The sequence below is a fragment of the Pieris napi genome, chromosome 9, assembly GCF_905475465.1.
Source record: "Pieris napi chromosome 9, ilPieNapi1.2, whole genome shotgun sequence".
NCBI lineage: Eukaryota > Metazoa > Arthropoda > Insecta > Lepidoptera > Pieridae > Pieris > Pieris napi.
Window position 1 is genome coordinate 4233833 of NC_062242.1, and position 17576 is coordinate 4251408.

A 17576-nucleotide genomic window follows, 5' to 3' on the forward strand; every position below is an offset into this window, starting at 1 on the left:
GCGCAAGTAAAAATAGTTCTCAAGGTAAGTTTTCCCATATTTAAATACTTATCGTTAGTGCTACGCTCCTATATGTTGTTACGTAATATTCTATAGGCAATCCTTCCTCGTTAAATGGCCTATCCAAAATCAAAAGCATTTCAATTCCAAGATTGGTTTAGATAATATATTTCTTGACTTCAGACAAGGTTTAAATCCGCTGAATTGGCAGTCGAAAATACGTACATATATGCTGAAAGAAAGCTTAGTTTTTTAATAGGAACTTTAAAAAAACACGTGTTCTCAAACATTACATATATTTGCTGCTTTCGTTTATCTTACATTGCTTACCATTATAATTAAGTGAGTAGTTGGACAGACAAGTTCTGTTGGGTAATAGCTGGTTCATAATACGCTTGACCTCGGGAAGACAATATGAGCGCCATAATGAAAAAAATTGACATTTTAAAAGGAACTGATTAATTTTAGACCCAAAATTAACAATTCGTGTAACCTACAAATGTTAAAAGAATTTCAATACTATAAATAGTCTACGTCCGTAATACAAACAATTAAAAGCAATTTTAGTTGTACTAGTCTTGCGTGATATATGGATTCACCTGAGATACGGATTTTCTGCAAACAGGCTTACTTAATGGTTGTTGTGCAAATATAACGAGAGGTTTTTTTTTATTTAGCTAAAGTTATTATTCTAATAATGTATATTAATGTACAAACATACGTACAGCGCTCATATTATACCTTAAAATTAGCACCTTTCGCTGGACGTCGCGTGCGTGAAGATGCGTCTCTATACAATGAAATACAAATAATATAATTTAACTTCATTTAGGTACTTTATATTAGAAGGCGACTGACGCAGCGACGCCCGTCTAATCACATTCAACTTCATTCACTATTCCCTTAAACAAGTGTAAGTAACGAGTAACTAGTGCGAGTTAACGAGAAAAACCTGTGGGATTTAGATATAATAACTGAAAGGGCGATATGACCTACGCAATACTGAGGGTTTGAAATCGTTAACATGCACTAGGCATCGGCACGTGTGGCCCGTAAATCACAAAATTGTATAAAGGTCACTTAAACCAACAAAAATCTTAATACACATAGCAAGGCTCGGTTTGGAACTAGATACAGTAGCGATATGCATCGGATCTCAAATACACCTTAACTACCTTCGTACTGCTAAAACCGAATCTTCGGTGGATACTGACGTCTACGAATATATACTTAATACATTTCAAACGGACTATATGAAAAACAAGTCTATCTTACACTTTACGATCATAAAATACCACAGATAAAACATTGTTCGGAACAAGCGTCAGACTGTTTGGCAATGTACAAAAGGCTAACGAGCTGATGCAACGATAATAATTTTCAAACGATAAAACAATTTCATATTGCACATTCGTTTAAATTTTTTTCAATATATCACGGCACAAAGGGTGTACTACACCGATACGCAGATATGTAGGAGCGATAACGACAATTAAACTTTACATTTGATATCATAAGCTCAACAATGGGCGTAACAAAATTACCTATAACATTAACAACACAGATGTACCGTGAACTGTTTGTACCTAAATAGGTACAAAATATAATTTTAAAAAGTCGAAGCGACGCCACAGCACGATTCTCTAAATACTATTTAAGAATCAAAAACTTGATCAGGATTACTCTGTAAAACCAATACCGATCTTGACATAAAAATTGTCTGAAATTGGACCTCTTTTACGAAATACAATAATTAGTAGACCTTTCATCGACGCACTGATTCATCTTAGAACTACGTGGGACCAATACAGAATAGGATCGCATCATTATTCAAATTACAGAGTAAGCCAGCAGGTCCAACAATTAAACACAAAAACACAAAGAGTTCTACAGAAACGATAGTATCAGGGGTTTAAACTGTGCAACGAAACGACGAATCGTAAGCCCTGTCTCTGATTGGACTAGTTTGTTTTCGTTTTAGTATGTAATCCCTATTTTTTATTGAACAGCCCTTAACATATTTTTAAATATATGCTAAAGCGATGATCAATTTGGTTTAGGAGAAAGTAAGGCCCAGTTTGGGAGCAAAGTAAAGGACGTGGCATCGATATGTACCTAAACGATATACACGGCGAGATAGGAGCGCCTCAGGAAGCAATCGACTACATAAGGTACAATGTTAAGGCTACGCGTTACACTATTTACGCTACCGTACAAATTGAACACGTATCGACTACTGGCTGGCAGCCGAATTAAAGTTGCCTTTTATCACCGTCACTTGAAACGTTTCGGTCACGAGCGCCGTTCCTTCGAATACTTCATTCGAAGCGGGTTACAGTTATTCATTTCGACTATAGTTATCTTCCGAACGGACCGCTTCAACTCGAACAACAGCTAAACTAATGTCTTACAAAACTTGAGCAATTGAATTCCTTCACGAAGCGCACCACCGACGCCGGTAACCGAAACGTGACCACCGACCATCACTTACAATTTTATATAGGAGGCATTGATACGCATGTATAACCCAGATCGACAGGTATTACTATACAATAATACTGAGCTGTGCTGTATCTGAAAGCAGGTTGCGGCCGTGAGCGCCGAACAATTGTGTCCTCACTTTCACTTACCGAGTATGTTATCTCCCACGATCAAATAACCCTAATATAATTCATCAAAATCTAAGCCTAAAGCCGCACAATTTACATAAATAGTTAATACCGACTTAGATATCAGATTAAGTGGATATTGGAAACTCCATTACTCCATTATACGCATTAAATCAAAATATAAAACGACGCTCACAGCCCATTCGCCATTATTCGTAATGTAAATTTGTATATAATAAAATGGTCCAATAAGTTCCTCAAAAATCTTTAAAATTTTGCACTGTTTTTTACACTGAGGTATCATGAATGTTTCGCATCACGTGGGTGACATTACGATGAAGATCAAATCGAAATTAAGAGATCAAATATTTCATTTAATTAGTAAATAAAACAACTTCACTCGACGTCTCAACTATCGGAAGAACTAATGAATAATAAAACAATAAACAAGCAATATTTATGTGACCTCGTGTCGAGTGTCGCTATCCTCGGGTAAATTGACTTAACTCCATAAGCGAATGTCGCTTAACCGATATTTACAAGCCGCAAGCACCACAACCCTTTAAATCTTCGAAACCGTCTTAAATATACAGTTTAATAAAATTGAGTTTTAACTAGCCAGATGACAGCCTTTACTGGACAGAGCTACGAGTTCGAGAGGAAGGTAAGAGACGGGCGCGAGGCTTCTTGTGATGGGATTTGCGGCGGAATCACCTCTCGGCCGCAGTGAGGTCAGGGCTGTCAACCGCGCTAGATGCCTTGGAATCGTCCACCTCACTCACTATTTTGGTCTCGGAATTGTTCGTCCCAGATACTTCGGTGACAAGATTTACGACTTCATCTGACAATTTGGCGTTTGATTTGCCGATTTCATTTATAATTTGGGTGTCAGTTTTGCCGACTTCATTTATAATTTGGGTGTCAGTTTTGCCGACTTCATTTATAATTTGGGTGTCAGTCTTGCCGACTTCATTTATAATTTCTGTGTCAGATTTCCCAACACTTGACACGTTAGGGTTGACCTCATTGGATACCTTGTCATCATTTTCAAGGTCATTAAACGTAGAATTGCTGACGGATTTTTCAACACTAGTTTTATGAGACGTGACTTCCTCAGTAAATAAAGCATTGGTATCAGGATTGTTGGAGTTCGAGGTTGCGTCAGAATTTCCGAGGGGAGGTTGAACTTCAGTTTTTGGGTCGGTGGTGCTTTCGACGCTGGTGATTATGGTTTGAAGGTCTGATATCGGAGGGTCTGTGGGGGGTAAGGCAGGGGGGAGCTGCGACGCGGTATCGGCGAGCTCGGCTAGGTGATGAGGGGCGAGGCCACTGAGAGCAGAGAGCAAGTTGTGAGTCAGTTCAGCGGTACCGTCCAGCTGCAGTTGATTCAGCTCAGCTTGCAGTTCAGTCATATTGCAATTCTCCTCGCCGCTTTCTGCAACTGATCACATAACACTAAGTTTGAACAACAGAATTATAGAACATCTACTAAATTTAATATGTCCATATTGAATTCGTTTATGACTGTTTAGGAATGTAAAAAGCACAGGCCGCATTACCAAACTAATGTTTTACGAAAGTGATAAGTGATTAACAAAGTATATAAAAAAAAAGATTAAGTTTAACTTGTATGTTTAGAAGAATATCTTAATATATTTTACCTTCTTCATATACAACACCTAGTCCTGATTGGAGTATAACAGAGCCCAAGCCACAGGTATAATGAAACAATTAAAATTTTATAGTAATATAAACCCATCGCGCAAGTGAAGCTGCGATCTGCAACTAGATTTGTATATCACTGACTCACCGTTCTGGTTCCATGGATGGGACTCTTGTGGGGCAAAGGGATCAACGGGGGGCAGACACGTATCACTTCCGAACTGGGCCCAACCCTCGTCTTCAGGGAGGGGCAGGGGGAGGGAAGCTCCTTCCTCACCCTCATTCTTCTCCTCTTCATCTCCCCATCCGGAACTACGCTCCCACGCTGCAATATATACCACTGACTGAGACCTCGACAACATAGAAATGTTTTATCCTTGTAAACGTCGCATTTTTACGCTAAATCTGATTTGTAAAAGAAAATTTAAAATATAATCGATTTGAAACTGCACTAAAGAATACATAGAGAGATGAATATTTAATATATATTTAATTGGAATATTTTTTAGAAGAATAAAAGTCTTCTGTTCTAGGAGACACACTCACCTACGAATATCACGCTAACTCCTAGAAGGGAAACCTGATACATATTTTATTGATGTATTATGAAATAAATTGTATATACTCACGCAAGTCAAGCGCCATCTGCATGCCTTCATCGAAATCCAAAACATTACTGGGGTTGTCCTCCCACAAACTATTACAAACAAATACAGTTTTAGATTTTTATACACTTAGAAAGTTTGGTTTTTCTGAGAGATGAGTGTGCTGTAGAAAATTTGATGACTCGTAGCAGTTACGAATCGTATTTTTAATATAGAAACAGGTTCACACGAACAACACATTTGATATAGTCTATATATAATAGTCTTATTGTGCGTACTTGGAAACGGAAGAAACGTATCATACTGAGGCCTTTAACTATGGTTTTTGGATTCGATTTCAGAAGCACAAAAGCTGACTTTCTTGATAAAAAAAACGTGTGTGTACTTATGTACACGCGTTAAAAGTTATATTTTTTTGGCGTAATAATTTTCTTCGAGCACTTCAGAGGGACGTTTCCCTCTTCGGATAGCATTTTTCTTGTCAATTTTTGGTCTGGTCTCTTCAAATCGAAACGATATAACAAAAACTAATCATGATATTTTACAATAAACACTATGTTCTTTATCACATTGTAACGGGTTTTCTCGTATAGAAATTATTATTTTGGTTTATATAAATATGACTGAAAAACACTACGCCATGACAGACAATGCAACTTGTCGATAAAACAGAGCAAACGCCAACTAGCGGCCCAGACTGTTTTACCGACGTACTTCAAAAATTTTATAGATACAGCCATCTCCATGGCCAATTGTAGTGTTACGGGACATAACAGTAAATTCAGTGACGGCACGCCTTGGTGCATCTGTTCTGCCTACACACTAGTATAGGGGGGTGTACTCACTCATCGCTGTAGTTGTCCGCAGATGGATACTGCGACACGCTTTCCTTGCCAGCCTCCATCTATAAAACACGTTATTAATTTACAATAAACATACATTAATTTAAAAAAATTACTGCTCGTTTATGAGATATTTTGGGAATTTATATGGTATGGTATTATGGTAATTTACTGTACTGTGTACAGATGTATTCAACAGGAGTACCACAGATAAACAAAAATAATAAACAACGCCGTAACAACCTCTTAGTGTGAGCCTCAGATTTCTGTATCTGTTTCGTAATCTTTACATTCTAAATATAGTGCTTTTCATGAAAGAAGTCCCGCGGTGATTTTTGGAACTAAATTTGACAGGTCGGCAATGTTGTCATTCGTCGATGTTATCAAGTTCGTTTGTTGTGGTAGATTTTTGTGAATTTTTAACTAGCTTAATGCATTTTAAAGATTGATTACAATGCCAAAAGTTGTAAAAAGTTCGGCTCGAGAAATGATATTAAAGGTGAAAGAGTTCTGTGAAGCGGAACATAAGAATCAAGGTGTTTTAATACCACAAAAAAATGTTCGGAAGAGAGTTGGCGCCATAACAGGTACTTTTTAGAGTTGCCATTTAATAATTTTTTGCTGTATTGATGGGACTTTTATGATATAAATTCGTTTTTGCGACAAAATTGAATAAATACTTAACGTGATGAAACTAGATAACTGAAATTAAAACATATACTTATTACATATTACATAAGCATTATAAACTTAAAGTTACTATTATTTTTAATTGTTCATAATATAATTGCAGGTGTGTCAGAGAAAACTGTAACAAGAATTACAAACGAAGCGGCGTGTACTTCGAAAAAAATTGTAACCCAACAATTATGCAATAAAACTCTGAATAAAAAATTGTTATGCTTTTCTTTACCCTATTTTCTCATATTTTCCCTGTAAGTAGGTAGAACACCGCTAATATAAGTAAATAAAAATATACTTTTTACATAACAGGAATATTGTTTCATCGAAGTATGCAGAAAATAATTTTATTTGATAAATTACATATGCTAAATGTAAATAAAATAGGTAATTTTTTTACTCATAAATGGCAACATTACGTTATGCGATTGCAGCACCGCGTCTGGGGGACTTCTTTCATGAAAAGGACTATACGTAGACACTTAAGTGTTCAGCCTCCTGTGCCTGACACACGCCGTCGACTTTCTGGGTCTAAGGCATTCCGGTTTTCTCACGATGTTTTTCGAGCGAGTGTTAAATGCGCACATAGACAGTCCGTTGGTGGACAGCCAGGGTTCGAACCTATGAGCTCAGGCATTACGGTTGCACGCTGAAACCACTAAGCCAACACTGCTCAACTAAAAGACTTTACTTTAAGATTCAGTGAACGACATTTTCGCATTCTATGAAGTACTTAAGACACTTCATTCATTACCTTCTAATTCGCGGTAACAAAAGTTATCAGTAGCAATTAATTGAATAATATAATCATTTATTGGGAACAAACAGTCTCCCTATGTAGCGAGAACTGTTTCAGGGCTGTCAGTTCCCAGTTGCATTATATGAACCCAGGTCCATAAAATAAAATTTTCAATTATTTTAGAATACCTAATATTTAGCAAGGTAACCAAAAAATCTGCAATTATCATCACTTTAAACGAAAAAATATTCAAAATACTACATGAATACAAACACATGAACATGAATACACACAAAGTATTCATTATTTTTACATAATTTATTACGTTATTCAAATGCGTTTTAAGTTTTGAGACTGTTTTACACAAAACGAATGAATTGGTGTATATTGCTATTACATGATGAAATAAACTATTATAATAACTTACCTCGTAACATGTCTCCGATGGGTACTCGCCGCCCTGAAAGTTTTATATATGCTTTTAATATATGAAACTTATGGATATTAATAGTTTACTACATAATACTTATAGTCTCTGCCACATGGAGGTAAGTAATAAGTGAAGACCTTACACACATCTGTCGCTTCCTTGACTCTAAACATGCTCGTCACTTATGTGTGCTTTTGACTTGCCCTTTCCCAACGTATTTTGTAAAATGTTTATTTTCTACTTCCGATTACCCTAGTGGCGTAACAATGGGGTGGCAGGGCTGGCAAAGTGTCACGGGCCCCCAACCCAGGAAGGCCTCTGCCCAAGGGATATGTTCTATGGATGAATGTGAAGTCTCCAATACGCATTGGGCTAGCGTGGGGACTACAGACCATTCCCTTTCGCCTAAGAGAGGAGGCCTATGGCCATTAGTGGGACATATACAACGTTGAATATCTCGCAGTTTATTAAAATTAAACTGAGTACAACGTGACGATTTTTACTGCTAGGGCCCCATCAAAAGAATTTGGGCCACGGGCCCCAGATGGTATAGTTACGCCACTGAATTACCCCATATACTTACGAGTGGCGCATCGAGGCGTGTCAGCAGCGGTTGGAGACGGTTCTGCAGAAAGGCATCCCATCGTTCGCGAACTTCGGGTAACGCAAACGAGCCAACGCCCGCCGCCGCCAAAGTACGGCAGGCGACTGTCACGTGACCCATCAAGCTCGACCGACGCGTCGTCCTAATACACAAATTAAGCTAAAAATAAAATCCAAACCAACAAATAACCGCCATGGCTTGGTGGTTAATGACGTACGCGGAGGAATGAACCCCGGCTGTTAAATTATTAAATTTAATAAATAATTATATTAAAACAAATATTGTTACGGGCTTGGCACGTACGCGTACTTGATTTTTTTGTTCATTAGTTGTGATATATTAATATTTTAAAAAATGTGGTTGATCCCGTATTAACATTTGTTAAAACATTATTGATAATAAACATAAGCCGTCCAATTGAGTACATATTTATTATTAAAAGTTACATGGTTGACCTAGTGTATAAAAAAATATGTATAAGATCTTAGTTTTATATTCTATTGCTATCTCTTTGTGGTATACAAACTGTAAAACAAATTATTAAAAAAAACTCACTTCTTATCTTCATTTTCTTCAAAAGTGTCCATAAGCCGGGTCAGCAAGTTGCCTTCTTCCACCAGCTTTTAAATTATAATAAAATTAATCACATTGTAAAATAAATTCAATGAGTATCAAGACTTGTCTGTTGAAAATGAAATATGTCTGTAAACAAAATGGAAAAATCTGAGTAGATGTTTTTTATCTATGGGTTTTATATCTATCCTTTTTGGCCTAGAACCAATAAATGGTAAACAAGGTTCTACAGAACAACAACTTATTTTATCTTGTTCTAAATAAATATTACATTATTGTAACATACAAGTGTAGACATTTTTTTTTTCAGTCTTTAAAGGAATTATCAAAATCATTGTCAGTAAAGGGCTAATTACCTGTACCCAATAGACCGGGGCCTGTGATTTGTTTTGTGATATGTTGTGCAACATCGTGCAGACCTGCGCGTGTAGGAAGTTGTTGTCGGGGAAGGCAAAGAACATGTCAAGCAGCACATCAGGCATGCCCAGTGTCCGCATGACCATGTGCACCATGGGCTCTTGAGTTCCCATGAGCTCTGCCATGAGCGCCACAACCTGGAGGCGCGCCGCTCCCACCCGCCGGCGCCCGCTTGGCCCAATCGCTGGCTCGCGCAATAGATCTTGCTGCAGCAGCCGCAGATGCGGCGTCACATCTCGCAGCTCCACGTCGCACGTATCTTCCAACGGCTGGATGAGCACTCGCAGAAGACGGCAGGCGTTGAACAGCGCGGTGTCGTAGAAGTCCGGGGGACTACAGAAGCAGCCGAGAAGGAGCGCGTTAACCAAGGGCTTGGTGCGTAAGCGGGCGCTCAAGCATCGCGTCGTCCAAGAAGGTTGCCAGTCTTCCCCGGCCCACCTGCCCGCTAAGCCACACGCCAGGGCACTGGCACTGGCCGACGCCGCCACTTGCAGTCGCCGCGTGCGTTCCGTCATCCCCGCGCCTGATTCCACAGTTGATACAGTTATATACTTAGTTTCGCTAAGAGTTGGCTTCATTTATTAATTTCATTAATATAATATATATATAAAACAAAGAAAGTATATATAAGTACATACTATTTTTACTAGAGTCCCCACCGCTGATGGAGTCCTTGTGACTTGCCTCTGCTTTTTCACTCTCCTCGTGCACCCCTTTCTCGACATCATTTTCTGTCTTTTGTTCTATTGGCACAGGTACAGGTGTTGCCTGAATTTCATTGGGCTCATAATCACAGCAAATTATTTGTATAAGATTTTCCAAAAACTCATTTTCAACCAGCCACTGTAAATATTTAAATACATAGAGTTTATTATTCATTATTTGGTTAATAATACCTTTTAAAGACAAAGATATTATCAATCAAAGGAACAAAGTATATAAGCATATGTAAACTAAATTTGGTTTTTTACAAAGCGAGTTCAACAAATCACAATTTCTGACGATTTTACTTTTATAAAAATAAATATGTACCTTTTCAATTATTTCACTAAAAGGCTCCTCAAGATAGAATACAAAATATTTTATGGTATCCGCTATAGCAGAGGTGGCAATGTGTCTTAATAAATTAGGTAAAAAATCCTTCCGAGCCTTAAAGAAGTCCAGGGCTCGTAAACATAATATGTGGTGCAAGTAGCAGTCCTGCAAACAAATGATGTCACATATGATTATATTTTTTACAAGTAGTTTATTTAAATTTATACTAATATTAAAAAGAGGAAACATTTGTGTTTTTGTATGTATTTTTGTAATGTTTTTACTCAAAAACTACTGGACCGATTTCAAAAATTCTTTCACCATTAGAAAGCTGCATCTTAAAAGCTGAATCTAAATTTTCAAAAAAATAGGGATCCCTGATCAAAGTGCAATAATATAAACCAAGGTGTGAAAAAATTATTCATAAAAAAACTGTCATTGCGTGCAATGTGGCCAAAAAAAAATGTTGTACTATAGAAAGTATAAATATCTATAAAAAGATTTTTTTACCCATGGGCCTATCTCGAATAGGAACTCCAAAACATGAAATTATTTTGCTGCCACAAAACAAAACTACATCAATTGTTGTGTATAGGTATGTTCAAAGAAACTTAAGTTCTACAAATAAATCTCATCTCTAATATTATAGAAGAAAGTTTTTCATTTTGAATTTTTGTTTTTATTTTTAACAATTTATAGTAATCAAGCAAAAAATTCCTGGACTGGTTAAAAAAGTTCTTTGATTACCTACTTGAAATCAAGAATTTTTCAATACCAGAATAATAAATATAAGAATATAAAATATAAGAATACCAGAATAAGAAAAATTCTTTAATTTTTAAATTTATTAATGTCGGACATATCTAATAATCTGAAAGGAAGTAATTTAAAACTAAGTAAAATTAAACTTTTAAGATAACAAAAATATATCCATAGTCCGACTTAGTAGACTTTCCACTACCAGGAGATTGATATCTATGTGAGTGAAACCCAAGGCAGAGCTAGAGTCATATAATTGGCTATGAATGTACCTGCATAGGGCTTCTTTTCAGCAATGTTTCAATAGTTCTGCTAAAGTATGATGCTAGCAATGGATTAAGAGGTGGATCCCTATTCAGGAAATCACAAAGTCGATTCATCTGCTTCACATCAATGCACAGACTGGACATCAGGCCAGACAACTGGCTGGTTAGCACTTCACAGGCAATATTTGAATGTCTGTACTGTGTTGTTAATTCTAAATCCTTAGATGGCTCCTCAGTTATTAGGGCAATGAGTTCTGCTAAGATCTCCGGTCTTGTTAGACTGAAATTTTGATACATTATGTATGTAGTAATGAATATTTTCAAATATGAATTAAATTGTTACAAATATAGAAAACCCGATATTTACAATCGTATTAGATCTTTGTTGTCCGCTTTACACTCCTGAAGGATGTCGTCCGCCTCCAGAATTTGTGTTAAAGTTACATTCTGAAACGAAATAAGATACCAGTTTTAATTATAATATACGCGACGGAAGAACTTTTTAATAGATAATAATTACAAATTACGCATTATTTTGCCTATCTCTATAAAAAAATCGTAATAATAAAGACGTGACTGCACATAACCACCAAGACAAACAACAAAACACCGACCTCCTCCTTAAGAAGAAAGTTCAACTGCCTAATAGTCATATAATTAGCGCTCCAAAACATTCTTAATGGTTACTAAGTTAAATTGAAGACACTATAATGAATCCATAAATTTAATGGTATCTATTTCTTTGCAAAATGTTGCAAAACCCAAACGCAGCGCTAAACAAATCAGTAATCTTGAAAGTCCCAAATCCCAACTCCTGTTTCCCATTGCCAGTTGATTTCTGTCGACTGTTAGTTGTCAGCTGTTAAATTCTAATTTTACCTAATGTAAATGTCATATTGGCAGTTGGAAGCATAGTGATGTAATAATAGCTAAAGCATAGAAACTGATATTCTTTATATATATAATTCTTCTGTGAGTGTGTATGGAACTTCTCTCAAACGACTGGACCGATTTTGATGAAATTTTTTGTGTGTGTTCAAGGGGATCTGGGAATGGTTTCAAATCAGCCCGGTAGATGGCGCTGAAGTGGGTACTTTCATACTTTGTTTAATATCCTAATCGCTTGAAATATCAGGACAACGTCTGTTGGGTCCGCTAGTATATTATATTATTCTATGTATCAATTATTGTTATTCTTATCAATTATTATAAACATATTATTCTCACGGAAAGTGATCCAGATTACATGCGCAGGTAGTAAGGACGCGCGCGCTTTTTATCGCGAAGGAGTGTAGTAACGCTTTGTGTATCGATTATAAAAAATGGACTCATTAGGAATCCAGAGGTAGGATCGGATGAACAAAGAGTTAAATATACAGAAGTTAAAAACTAAAAAACATTAATAGTGAAGTTTAGACGATACATAAGAAAGATTAAAGTATATTGGTGGGCACATATTGTAGTAGCTAACGAGCGAAGCCTCCACTCGCCAAAAGCCTCGACTAGGCGCCCTTTAGAGTCTGGAACCGGGTTAAGATTAGTAATAACTAAACTGTCCTTAGGGGGCGTCCATAAATTACGTGAGGTGTTTTTTAAAATTTTCTGTATGGTGAGATGTCGTGAGATTTTATTCAACCCCCTCCCCTAACCTCAATCTCACCTGAGATTTTTCATAATGTGGCTTTCTTACGTAAACGCGTTGGATTGTTATTGTAAAATATAGAAAAAAAATTGCTTCGTGCTTTTATTTACGACTAGTTAAGACTAGTAATCAATATTGCTGAGAGTTTAATTATAAGTGTAATAAAAATATAACAATTCAATGAGGTTTCAAAAACTGCGTCGAATGCCTCCAACCGCGTAAAAATAGGTTCATTTATTCAAAAGTTATCTACTCGTATTGCGATTTGAAAATTCATGAAATTGTGTTTTATCAAACTTCTATCAGACTTTTGAGCTCAAAAGCATTTTATTATACTAATATGGCTTTTTGCTACGATACCTTCGTCTCCTTTTTTTATTATCACTAACTCCCATATAATCAACTTCAAAAAGGAGGGTTTAACCGGATTTGGATATCTTCAATAATTTAGACTTTTTCAATGGTGATCCACCAATTTTCGAAACTAAGTCATATCGCTATGAAGCTTTTTTATTTAAATGACCTGGAATACTCCAGTTTCATCAAAATCGGTGCAGTAGTTTGAGATATGGATATCCAGCCGTTTACATTAGGTCACACAAATGTCTTTGCTCGTGAAATCAAAATGAGATTAACGAATGGCCTTAAAGTTTTGGAAAAATTGGGTTTTGAGCTATCTAGAAAAGAAGTAATTTTTCTCGTGGAACGCTATATTACCACATTAAAGGACGAAGTTCCAGGACCAGATTGGTTCACTTAATTCTGTAAACGTCATGGACTTTCTCTGAAAAAATCGCTTGAACATTGCACAAATAAACATACTGACCCGTACATTATTCCGAAAGAAGGGAACCCCTTTCCTCTCGAACATGGCACAGGCAAATAAAATAGTGATATTTTAACGGCCGTTACTCCAATTCAAAAAAAAATATCCCCTAAATTTTATGATGGGATTCGTGGAAAATTGAGATGGCAAAAGTTTGAGAACGGTAAAATTGATATATAAAAAACAAATAATCAGCTGTATCTTTGTTAAATAAAGGTATTTTTTCCTAGTCAGATGTGAGTTTTCAAGTCACTAAAAGCTATGGACTTAAAACTGTTGACATGACACTTCATTTTAACGATTTTAGAAAAAAATCAATCTTTCCCCGACACGTTTTCATCTTTACCCTATTTCGTAGTCGTATCTTTATTTTTTATTTACCTATTTTCTCTGCTTTAGAACATATTTAACAATATGTTATTGATATGATAGAAAAGTATAGTTTTTGCTAGTTATTGCTTATTAGTATAGGTTAATATTTACGTATTGTTCTGCAAGAGGTACAAACACAACTCTGTTTATCTCATCAAAAAACCCGTTAAATTTTCCCCCCACTCACCTTATATTATTATGTAAGTAACTTAACTAATTTTAGGTTAGATTACTCGAGTTAGGGTTTTTTATACACATAATGATACCTAATACAGTTAAGGTTTACGGATATACTTAACCTATGTATATCCGTCAAAATTTATTATAATGGATTAAGCCATTAAACAGTAAGAAAAAACTAAATAACATTAACAGTAACATTGGTAACAAACGTAGTCGGGACTTTGTCTATGCGCGCATTTAACACACTAATGTGAAGGAAAATATCGCGAGGAAACCGGCGTGCCTGAAGTCTATTGTCTCAGGCACAGAATTTTGTAGTTGGTTATATTTTTTAAAAGCTTTCGAGTGGCCCGAAAAACAGAAAAATCTAGGTACTTATTGTTATCTCACATATTACAAAACATGAATTCAGTTGTACTGTTAACTGTTTAACATAAATAAATTAAAGTAAATTTGATCAAATTTCTGATTGTGGAAAGCAAATAAAGAAACAACAAAAATTAAGATAAAAAAGACATTGTAGTTAATAATATATATATTAACAAACTTTACTTTTTTGCTTTAAGTAACTGCATAGCTAGTAATTCTGCTTCACTAACAGACAGAGATGCTGATATATCTTCAAGTTTTCTTACTTTTCTAGGAATTACACTTTCTTGAACTATGCCTTTGCTCTCCATGAGCTTTCGCTTTGTAGGCCTGTAGGAAAAGTTTTAAAAAGTTAAGTTTTGAAAAGTTCTATCTGCTTTGGCAAACAAACAAAAGACAAAGCTGATTTTACTGTGACTAGAATTTGTTAAAAAAGTAAATACAAATTTTTAAGATGTAGCCTAACCTAGGGAAAACATACCTATGATATTTTTCATCTTCTGATGGACTAGACAGTGAGTCATCTTCAGATTGAGAAGATAATATTTTGCTATCGCTGTCATGTTTTGGCTCATAGACTTTATCTGGATCAGGTAGCCAAGAAAGGTCAGGTCCATCAGATTCTGTCTCAGTTCCAAAATCATCTTTCTCACCATCCTCTTTTTTGTTGCTTTTCAATTTCCTTTTCTGTTCTTTATGCTTTGCTTTGACCTTTTCTCTAAATCTCATTTTGTCAAACTTATCTTCTTCTTGTAAAACTTCTTTGGCTTTTTCTATATCAATTCCACCAACATCTTCATTCTCAAATTGCTTAGCTAATTCTGATTTAACATCTTTTTTCTCGTCATCTATAGCTTCACCATCATCAGTGAATTTTATAGTTGTGTTAACTTTTATTTTCTTTTTAAGAATTTTTTTAGCTACTGCAGCTTTTGTAATGGGCTTCTTTTTCTTAGAAGGTTTGACATCCACAATACTGACTGGTTCAATATCTACATCTTTTTTCTTAACATAAAGAAAGTCATCTTCATCACTATCTGCGTCATTATAAAAACTTAATGTATGGACTTCCTTCTTATTTGATACCACTTTGGGTTTTCCTAGGTCAATTTTGTCTTCTGTATCACTTGCAGGTGTATCATTTCCTGGTTTTAATTTTAATTTTTCAATCATGAAAGCATTTTCTGTTTGCTTTAGATTATCATGAAGAGCTTTGTTCTTCTGGATATTTTGCAAAAATCTTATTCTTGGTGGAATAATCAAGCCAAGTGACTTAGCATATGCATCAGTGTCTAGACAATGGACATTAAATATGTCTTTGTTCTTCATAAGAAACACAGATTTTAAATAACTTACAAAAGCTCTCTGTGCCGTTTGCTTTAGGTCTGTATTATCTGAAAGTAGAGCTTCTATTTTTCGTTGGGGTGACATAATCTTTGAAGGATCTACTGATATTTTGTTAATAGGAATTTTACTATTATTGAGGTCTTCTACAATTCTTTCTTCAGTTGGTAACAACATTAATAAACCTTCTCCTTTACCAAATACACCTCTAGCTGTCCTGCCTGCCCTGTGAATATAAGTTTCTACATTTTCAGGGCAATCATATTGTATAACCCAATTAACTCTAGGAAAATCTAAACCTCTTGAAGCCAAATCTGTTGCAAATAGCACAACATTTGATTTTCTACAGAATTCTTGATAGATTCTTTCTCTTTTTTCCTGGTGAAGTGTGCCATAAAGAGCTAACAAACTAACTCCTGGCCTTAATTTACAAAACAATTCATATGTATATTTCACTTGTTTACATGTTGCCATAAAAACAAGAACCTTTTGTTTCAAGTGGTTTTTAATAAATGACCATAGTATACCCAATTTCTCATCAATCTCACAGACAATAAAACTTTGTTGAAGAGATTCTGGTGTGACAGTATCAGCCTGTTCATGTGGGGCCACATATGTTGGAAATGATAGACTAAGTCTAGCTAAATCTTTAACTGATTTTGTTTGTGTAGCTGAGAACAATAAGGTCTGTCTTTTTGGAGGCAAATTTTCTATAATTGCATTCATAGCAGTCTCAAATCCCATGTCGAGACATCTATCAGCCTCATCCAAAACAAGCATTTGAAGATTACTACAATCAAAGAGGGGATTTTCATCCATATGCTGCAGTAATCTGCCTGGAGAGCAAATAAGTATATTTATTTGGTCCATTCTTTTTTTTTCAAATTTCAAATTTTGACCGCCAATTATTAAACCTGCTGAAAAATCATGGAAATGTCCAATTTTACGAAGTGTTTCATAAATTTGATAGGCTAATTCTCTTGTGGGTGAGATTACAATAGCTCCAACACCATCTAGCCGTGTCCATTTTTTACAGAAAAGTATTTCCAGAATGGGAATTAAAAATGCTAATGTCTTTCCAGAACCAGTCTTTGCAGCCCCTAAAATATCTTTACCTTGTAAAGCATATCCTATGGCCTGTCTTTGAATATCTGTAGGAGCTATGTAATTATTATCTTTTAATCCTCTCAATGTTTTTTGCGACAGTGGCAAGTCTTTAAAAGATTTAATATCTTCAGGAATTATCTAGAATAAATACATGACCTCATATTAAAAAAAATCTTACACTGTATATGAATTCACTACGGCAGGCGTGTGTTCACAATATACTTACTTTATCATATTGGCTCTGTAAATATTGTATAGCAGAATCCTCTTCAACACCCTTTTTCTTTCTAGGTTTAAAAAGTTTGTGTTTTGTTTTCTTTGAATTTCGTTTCTCCATATTATTCTCATTTGTCATATTGAATTCAGAAATAATAAAATATTTATTACAAAATACAAATATTTCAGGACAAAATATATATCAGATACATGAGCACATGTTAATGACAGTTGACAATAATTGACATTTGACAACCTATTGCCTAATCATGGATAATAGCAATTAGCAGCCAGC

General features: G+C 35.5%; 2 protein-coding genes across 5 annotated transcripts; both read right to left on the minus strand.

The window, feature by feature from the left end:
• Nucleotides 1–279: 279 nt before the first annotated feature.
• On the minus strand, nt 280–12061 carry LOC125052155 (serine/threonine-protein phosphatase 6 regulatory subunit 1). Of its 4 annotated transcripts, none has more exons than XM_047652775.1 (14): nt 11837–12061; nt 11590–11669; nt 11229–11502; nt 10195–10362; nt 9801–10005; nt 9102–9685; nt 8728–8792; nt 8152–8314; nt 7566–7598; nt 5722–5780; nt 4901–4968; nt 4420–4596; nt 3590–4050; nt 280–3523 (listed from the first exon to the last, which is right to left on the minus strand). In XM_047652775.1, the coding sequence occupies exons 1-14, from the start codon at nt 11894–11896 to the stop codon at nt 3320–3322; spliced, it is 2601 nt and encodes an 866-aa protein (XP_047508731.1). In that variant the 5' UTR covers nt 11897–12061; the 3' UTR covers nt 280–3319. The 4 variants fall into 4 exon arrangements, with proteins under 4 accessions (XP_047508731.1, XP_047508730.1, XP_047508729.1 ...); XM_047652774.1 differs by having other exon boundaries at nt 280–3556; XM_047652773.1 differs by having other exon boundaries at nt 280–4044.
• A 2684-nt stretch (nt 12062–14745) lies between these two features.
• Nucleotides 14746–17521, minus strand: LOC125052156 (probable ATP-dependent RNA helicase DDX10). The gene is made up of 3 exons (XM_047652776.1): nt 17292–17521; nt 15096–17203; nt 14746–14944 (listed from the first exon to the last, which is right to left on the minus strand). Exons 1-3 carry the CDS (start codon nt 17418–17420, stop codon nt 14794–14796), a joined length of 2388 nt encoding a protein of 795 aa, XP_047508732.1. The 5' UTR covers nt 17421–17521; the 3' UTR covers nt 14746–14793.
• Nucleotides 17522–17576: the final 55 nt, after the last annotated feature.

Coding starts and splice junctions, on each gene's coding strand:
- LOC125052156 (XM_047652776.1), bottom strand. CDS start 17,420: ATGACAAATGAGAATAATATGGAGAAACGAAATTCAAAGAAAACAAAA. Junction 17,204..17,291: donor TACAGAGCCAATATGATAAA/GTAAGTATATTG, acceptor TATTTATTCTAG/ATAATTCCTGAAGATATTAA. Junction 14,945..15,095: donor GAAGATGAAAAATATCATAG/GTATGTTTTCCC, acceptor CTTTTCCTACAG/GCCTACAAAGCGAAAGCTCA.
- LOC125052155 (XM_047652772.1), bottom strand. CDS start 11,896: ATGTTTTGGAGCGCTAATTATATGACTATTAGGCAGTTGAACTTTCTT. Junction 8,315..8,727: donor GAAGAAAATGAAGATAAGAA/GTGAGTTTTTTT, acceptor TTTGTGTATTAG/GACGACGCGTCGGTCGAGCT. Junction 4,969..5,721: donor GCGGACAACTACAGCGATGA/GTGAGTACACCC, acceptor TGTTTGTAATAG/TTTGTGGGAGGACAACCCCA.